Source organism: Ursus arctos, unplaced genomic scaffold, assembly GCF_023065955.2.
Source record: "Ursus arctos isolate Adak ecotype North America unplaced genomic scaffold, UrsArc2.0 scaffold_4, whole genome shotgun sequence".
In the NCBI taxonomy this organism is placed as follows: domain Eukaryota; kingdom Metazoa; phylum Chordata; class Mammalia; order Carnivora; family Ursidae; genus Ursus; species Ursus arctos.
This window is the reverse complement of record NW_026623056.1, coordinates 24337953-24345900: the sequence shown is the minus strand read 5'-3', so window position 1 is coordinate 24345900 and position 7948 is coordinate 24337953. Positions and strand designations below refer to the sequence as shown.

At 39.6% G+C, this 7948-nt stretch overlaps 1 protein-coding gene across 1 annotated transcript in view; it reads left to right on the top strand.

Annotated features, from left to right (window-relative positions):
• ATP13A4 (ATPase 13A4) overlaps window positions 1-7948 on the top strand; it is a 124208-nt gene that overhangs the window by 50391 nt on the left and 65869 nt on the right. Inside the window, exons 6-7 of the mRNA XM_044384756.3 lie at window positions 297-366; window positions 1899-2033. Coding sequence (XP_044240691.2) covers window positions 297-366; window positions 1899-2033 — 205 coding nt within the window. The remainder of the gene's footprint in view (window positions 1-296; window positions 367-1898; window positions 2034-7948) is intronic.

Genomic DNA, 7948 nt, shown 5'->3' with positions numbered 1-7948 from the left:
TGCCAATCTTGAGACTACTTGAATGAGGCAATGGCTAACTTAAATACCCAAATTGCCATCAGGGAAATATTTAGACCTGAGGAAGAGTCTAGTTCAGTAGATGCAGTACGATCATGTGTATTGGTTTTGCCCTTGGGAATTCTCCCCTTCCTCAGTTAGTTTGAAAAAGATGGGGGCGTTATGTAACAAGGGGGACTTTTGTTGATTGTGAGAAAGTGAATAGACCTTTGTTAGAATGAGTAAAAAATGGGTTTCATTTTTATTATTAATAACTGATCTATGATCTCTCCCTATAGGAGGTTAATCTGTGGGCCTAATACTATCGATGTTGAAATCACACCAATTTGGAAACTACTCATCAAGGAGGTAATCAATATTTTCTCTTGGTGCTGGCTAGAGAATAAAGAAGTTTAGTTCTAGTCAAAAGATCAAGAATTCTACTTGTTAATACGTAACTGCACTTTGGGATATTTTAAAAGAATACAAAGTATAGTTTCTTCATATCTCTTTTCTACTCTTTTCTTGGAGACCATCTTTTGCACATGGCGCCTGATACAGTATAAGATACAATGCTCATTGTATCTACTTTTCCTTTTATAACTGGATTAACGTACATTTCTTCTCTTTCTTTCCCTTTTAATCCTGTTTCTTAGTCTGTCTCAATTTTGTGAAACTAAAATAATAATTAAAAATTTAAAGACTCAGAACTTTTCTTATGGGCAACAATATACAATTTCCTCAGCATCTAAAATTATAGGAAGAAAATCATCTGCTTGGACTTAATAGTTTTCTCGATCTCAGTATGTGTGTGGGAGGAAAAAAAGGACTTGACCATCAGTTACTGAGTTGAATTTTTCCTCTTTGACTCTACCACTGGGCTTATTTTTCATTTTGCCATGATTATTATGAAACTATAACCATACAACTGTACTCTGGGTCTTTTCCTGCACTTCACTACTTGCTTTACAAAAAGCATATTAAACTCAAGGTACTTTCTCAATATTTCTAGCAAGCTTTCTTTCAGGCATGGAAGGAAGCAAAAGAAACTGATAGAAAATGTTTCTGTGTGCTCCTTTCCTAACCAAGGATTACTGTTCCCATCCTAGACAAATGGAAATCAACTAGAGACTATTGGAATAAGGGAGCAAAAAGTCTTAAACCAAAATAGGCTAACGACTGTTGGAGTTAGCCTCTCCTTTCTCCCACAGGGCTCTCGATGTTCAGTGACAGTTTCCCACTTTCAGCTTGGCTCTCTACTTATGAGAAATTGTAGTCTTCAACTTACCCATTAATCTAAAGTATCTTGATGGCTTTGACGATGGCAGGTGGTGTGTCATAGGGAAGAACAACAGACTCAAGAACATTTTAACTTTGTAAACCTGAATACTTTAACTCTGTAAACCTGAACTCTAACTTCACCCTTCTGATGGCCAGCACATGTAAACTGGACCTGGTAATATTCACACCCTACACCCTTGCGGGGGCCAACATGAGGACCCATGAGATATTACTTCGTAAATGATAAGGTGCAGCAGTGGTTAAAAGTAAGTGCTCTGGGGCCAGATTGCCTGGGTTCAAGGCCTGATCTGTGACTGTTGCAGCTGTGTGACCTTGAGCAAGTTTGTCAAGGTCTGAGGCATAGCTTCTCCATCTTTGCAATGGTGATAAGTAATAGCTTCTGGGTAATAAGGTAATTATGGAAATTAAAAGAGAAAATTCAGGTAAAGTTGCTTCGTGCAGTGTCTGGCACATGACAATTGCCGAATAAATGTAATAAGAATGAGAATACTGCGTGGGATGATTTGTGTCACAGAGATGCTTATGAAAGCAAACGAGTCAATGAACTGCTAAATATGAAGACTGAATATTCCCTTTGTCTTCCTGTCTTCTGCCAACAGGTTTTAAATCCATTTTACATATTTCAAGTCTTCAGTGTCTGTTTGTGGTTTAGTGAAGACTATAAGGAATATGCTTTTGCCATCATAATCATGTCCATCATATCCATAGCCTTGACGGTATATGATCTCAGAGAGGTGAGTTTTTTCCACCAATCTTGTGGCCGCAGGAAGGGAACAGTAGGGACTTTACTGAAATTTTGTTAGAAAGAAGAATCAGGAAATAGTCATTGCCCACCCCACAATAAATGCGACCAAGTTTGTGAATATCTAGCACAAATACTGATGTCGAATACGATCAGTCCTTTTCCTTCCCTCACATCCCAGTTCCTAACCTTCCAAGGTATTTTTTGCCCTCTAAAGAGGGCTGATCAGCCAGAAGAACTTACAAATATCTATAAATTGTGAATAAGCGAAAAAATATATCTTGAAGATGGTGGAAGAGGGTGGAAGGTGGAAAAGTCTACTTAATGACTCTTTTGCCCTTTCTGTTTGGTTGGTACCTATTTGTTAAAGCCCGAGTCCAACACTTGGCTTTCGTTATGCCCCCACCAGGGGATCTAAGTGTTTTTGGGGACAAATCATGTAGAACCGATTGGCTGATCATGTTCTCCCACTCTCAAAATTAAGACTTCAAACGAAATCTCTCCTCACCTTTTATGAGATCCCCATTTTCTCTTATTCCATTTTTCTCTAATTCAGCAGATAATCTCACCTCTTGTTCTACAAAGAAGATAGAAACTATAAGACAGGAAATTGCTCAACTCCCCGCTCTCCAACTGCCAGATGACCCTGTCCCTGCCTCCCTCCTGCCCTGCCCTCTCATTACAGAGGAGAAAGGGCCCTCTGCCTGGGCTTGCAATGGCATCCTTGCCCACCTGCTCAGGGGGCTTATGTGGTCACTAAATAACCTCCCCACTCCCTCCCCCAAGGGCCTTTCCATCAGTATGAAACGTGCTCAAGTGAGGTAACAATCCCTTCTCTTTTTTTTTTTTTAATGATTTTTTATTATATTATGTTAGTCACCATACAGTACATCCCTGGTTTCCGATGTAAGGCTCGATGATTCATTAATTGTGTATAACACCCAGTGCACCATGCAATACGTGCCCTCCTTACTACCCATCACCGGTCTACCCCACTCCCCCACCCCCCTCCCCTCTGAAGTCCTCAGTTTGTTTCTCATAGTCCATAGTCTCTCATGTTTCATTCCCCCTTCTGATTACCCCCTTTCTTTATCCCTTTCTTCCCCTACCGATCATCTTAGTTCTTATGTTCCATAGATGAGAGAAATCATATGATAGTTGTCTTTCTCTGCTTGACTTATTTCACTTAGCATTATCTCCTCCAGTGCCGTCCATGTTGTAGCAAATGTTGAGAACTCGTTCTTTCTGATAGCTGAGTAATATTCCATTGTATATATGGACCACAACTTCTTAATCCAGTCATCTGTTGAAGGGCATCTCGGTTCCTTCCACGATTTAGCTATCGTGGACATTGCTGCTATGAACATTGGGGTGCATATGGCCCTTCTCTTCACTACGTCTGTATCTTTGGGGTAAATACCCAGTAGTGCAATGGCTGGATCATAGGGTAACTCAATTTTTAACATTTTAAGGGACCTCCACACTGTTTTCCCAAGTGGCTGTACCAACTTGCATTCCCACCAACAATGTAGGAGGGATCCCCTTTCTCCACATCCTCTCCAACAATTGTTGTTTCTTGCCTTGTCTATTTTTGCCATTCTAATTGGCGTAAGGTGGTATCTCAGTGTGGTTTTGATTTGAATTTCCTTGATGGCTAATGATTTTGAACATTTTTTCATGTGTCTGTTAGCCATTTGTATGTCTTCATTGGAAAAGTGTCTGTTCATATCTTCTGCCCATTTTTTGATTTGTTTATTTGTTTCTCGTGTATTGAGTTTGAGAAGTTCTTTGTAGATCTTGGATACCAGTCCTTTATCTGTAGTGTCATTTGCAAATATATTCTCCCATTCTGTGGGCTGCCTCTTAGTTTTTCTGACTGTTTCCTTGGCTGTGCAGAAACTTTTAATCTTGATGAAGTCCCATAAATTCATTTTATCTTTTGTTTCTCTTGCCTTTGGGGATGTGTCATGAAAAAGGTTGCTTTGGCCGATGTCGTAGAGGTTGTTGCCTATGTTCTCCTCTAGAATTTTGATGGATTCCTGTCTCACATCAAGGTCTTTCATCCATTTGGAGTTTATTTTTGTGTATGGTGTGAGATAGTGGTCAAGTTTCATTCTTTTGCATGTAGCTGTCCAATTTTCCCAGCACCATTTATTGAAGAGACTGTCTTTTTCCCACCGGATGTTTTTTCCTGCTTTATCAAATATTAGTTGCCCAAAGAGCCGAGGGTCCATTTCTGGGCTCTCTATTCTGTTCCATTGGTCTATGTGTCTGTTTTTGTGCCAGTACCATGCTGTCTTTGTGATCACAGCTTTGTAGTACAGCTCGAAATCCGGCATTGTGATGCCCCCAGCTTTGTTTTTCCTTTTCAACAGTTCCTTGGAGATTCGGGGCCTTTTCTGGTTCCATACAAATTTAAGGACTGTTTGTTCCAGTTCTTTGAAAAATGTCCTCGGTATTTTGATCGGGATAGCATTGAAAGTGTAGATTGCTCTGGGTAGCATGGACATTTTAACTATTTTAATTCTTCCGATCCATGAGCATGGAATATCTTTCCATCTTTTTATGTCTTCCTCAATGTCTTTCAAGAGTGATTTATAGTTTCTAGAATATAGGTCCTTTACGTTTCTGGTTAAGTTAATTCCAAGGTAACGTATGGTTTTTGGTGCTATTGTAAATGGGATGGATTCCCTAATTTCTCTGTCTTCAGTCTCGTTATTCGTGTATAGAAATGCAACTGATTTCTGAGCATTTATTTTGTATCCTGCCACGTTACTGAATTGCTCTATAACTTCTAATAGTTTGGGAGTGGCTTCTTTTGGGTTTTCCATATAGAGTATCATGTCATCTGCAAAGAGAGACAGTTTGACTTCTTCTTTGCCGATTTGAATACCTTTGATCCCTTTTTGTCGTCTGATTGCTGTTGCAAGGACTTCTAGTACTATGTTGAATAATAGTGGCGAGAGTGGGCATCCTTGTCGAGTTCCTGATCTTAAGGGAAAGGCTTCCAGCTTTTCCCCATTGAGAATAATATTTGCAGTAGGCTTTTCATAGATGGCTTTTATGAGATTGAGAAATGTACCTTCTATTCCTACACTCTGAAGGGTTTTAATCAGGAAAGGATGCTGTATTTTGTCAAATGCTTTTTCGGCATCAATTGAGAGGATCATATGGTTCCTGAGTCTTTTCTTGTTGATATGATGTATCACGCTGATTGATTTGCGAATATTGAACCACGCTTGCATCCCAGGTATGAATCCCACTTGATCGTGATGGATAATCCTTTTAATGTATTGTTGGATTCTTATAGCAAGTTTCTTGTTGAGGATTTTGGCGTCCATATTCATTAGGGAAATCGGTCTGTAATTCTCCTTTTTGAGGGGGTCTTTGCCTGGTTTGGGGATCAAGGTAATATTGGCCTCATAGAATGAGTTTGGTAGCTTTCCTTCTGTTTCTATTTTTTGAAATAGCTTTAGGAGAATAGGTATTATTTCTTCTTTGAATGTTTGGTAGAATTCCCCAGGAAAACTGTCCGGGCCTGGAGTTTTGTTATTTGGAAGGTTGTTTATCACTGACTCAATTTCTTCATAATTAATTGGCCTGTTTAAGGAATCAATTTCTTCCGGTTTCAATCTTGGTAGTTTATAGGTTTCCAGGAAGGATTCCATCTCTTCCAGATTGCTTAGTTTATTGGCATATAGCTGTTGATAAAAATTTCTAATAATCCTTCCAATTTCAATGGTGCTCGTCGTGACCTCTCCTTTTCATTCATAATTTTAATAATCTGGGTCCTTTCTCTTTTCTTTTGGATAAGTCTTGCCAGTGGTCTGTCAATTTTATTGATTCTCTCAAAGAACCAGCTTCTAGTCCTGTTGATCTGCTCTACTGTACTTCTGGTTTCTGCTTGATTGATTTCAGCTCTAATTTTGGTCAACTGCTTCCTCGTGCGTGGATTAGGCCTGTCCCTCTGTTGCTGTTCCAGCTTCTTGAGGTGAGAATATAAAAACTGCATTTTAGATTTTTCTATTCTTTTGAGTGAGGCTTGGATGGCTATGTATTTCCCCCTTAGGATTGCCTTTGCAGTATCCCATAGGTTTTGGACTGTTGTATTTTCATTGTCATTGGTCTCCATAAATTGTTTAATTTGATTTTTGATTTCCTGGTTTATCGAGTCATTCCTGAGCAGGATGGTTCTTAGTCTCCAAGTGTTTGAGTTTCTTCCAAATTTTTCCTTGTGGTTGAGTTCCAATTTCAGAGCGTTGTGGTCTGAGAATATGCAGGGGATAATTTCAATCTTTTGGTATCGGTTGAGACCTGTTTTGTGTCCCAGAACATGGTCTATTCTTGAGAATGTTCCATGGGCATTAGAATAGAATGAGTATTCTTTGGTTCTGGGGTGTAGTGTTCTATATATATCTATGAGGTCCAACTCGTCGAGTATGGCATTCAAAGCCTTTGATTCTTTGCTTAGTTTTTGCCAGGGTGTTCTGTCTATTTCTGATAGTGAAGTGTTGAGGTCCCCCACTATTAATGTATTTTTATTTATATGTCTCTTTATTCTGGTTAAGAGTTGGCTTGTGTATCTTGCTGCTCCCCTGTTGGGGGCATATATATTTATAATTGTCATATCCACTTGTTGAATACTTCCCTTAAGAATAATATAGTGCCCTTCTGCATCTCTAACTATAGTCTGTAGTTTAAAATCCAATTTATCTGCTATGAGAATTGCTACCCCAGCTTTCTTTTGAGGTCCATTTGCGTGAAAGATGGTACTCCATCCCCTTACTCTCAGTCTGAATGCATCTTTGGGTTCGAAATGAGTCTCTCGTAGACAGCAAATGGATGGGTCATTTCTTTTTATCCAATCTGCAACCCTGTGGCGTTTATGGGATGGTTCAAACCATTTACATTAAGACTGATTACTGAGAGATATGATTTTAATAATGCCATGTTGCCAGTAAAGTCTTTGTTTGTATTGGCTGTGACTTTCTGTTCTGTATCACTCTTGGGGCCTTTTTACTTTTATAGAACCCCCTGTAATATCTCCTGTAGGGCTGGTTTCGTGGTTACAAAATTGGTTAGTGACTGGCGATTCTGAAATGTCTTTATTTCTCCATCAATTCTGAATGACAGCCTTGCTGGATAAAGGATCCTTGGCTGCATGTTTTTCTCTGAAAGAGCTTTAAAAATGCTCCCCCAACCCTTTCTCTCATTCCAGGTCTGTGTAGACAGGTCTGACGTAATTCTGATGCTTTTGCCTTGGTACGTGAGAAATTTCTTTGCCCTGGCCGCTTTCAATACTGTATCCTTGCATCTAATATTTGCGAATTGCACTATGACGTGACGTGGCGTAGGTTTGTCATGGTTGAGCTTGGGAGGGGTCCTCTCTGCCTCTTGGACACGAATGTTTGTTTCCCTCGCTAGATTAGGGAAGTTTTCAGCTACAATTTGTTCAAATATCTCTTCTAGACCTCTGCTTTTCTCCACCCCCTCGGGGATGCCGATGATTCTAACATTGGATCGTTTCATTGAGTCAGTAATCTCCCGTAACCTACATTCGTGGGCGTGGATTTTTTTAAGAGCAGCTTCTATTTTCATTTTTTCCTCTATTAACCCATCCTCCAATTCACTAACCCGTTCCTCTGCTTCTGCGACCCTGGCCATCAGAGCCTCTAGTTTTGCCTGCATTTGGCTCATAGAATTTTTAATTTCTGTCAGATTCACTCTCATTTCTGTCCTTAGGGATTCTATATTCTCAGTAACCTTTTCGTTAATAGTTTTTTCAATTCTACTCATCATTTTGACCATCGTTACTCTGAATTCCATTTCTGATACTTTGGTTACATCCATATCCATTATTTCTGTGGCAGAGGCCACAGACTCACTGTCTTTTCTTTGCTGGGGGTG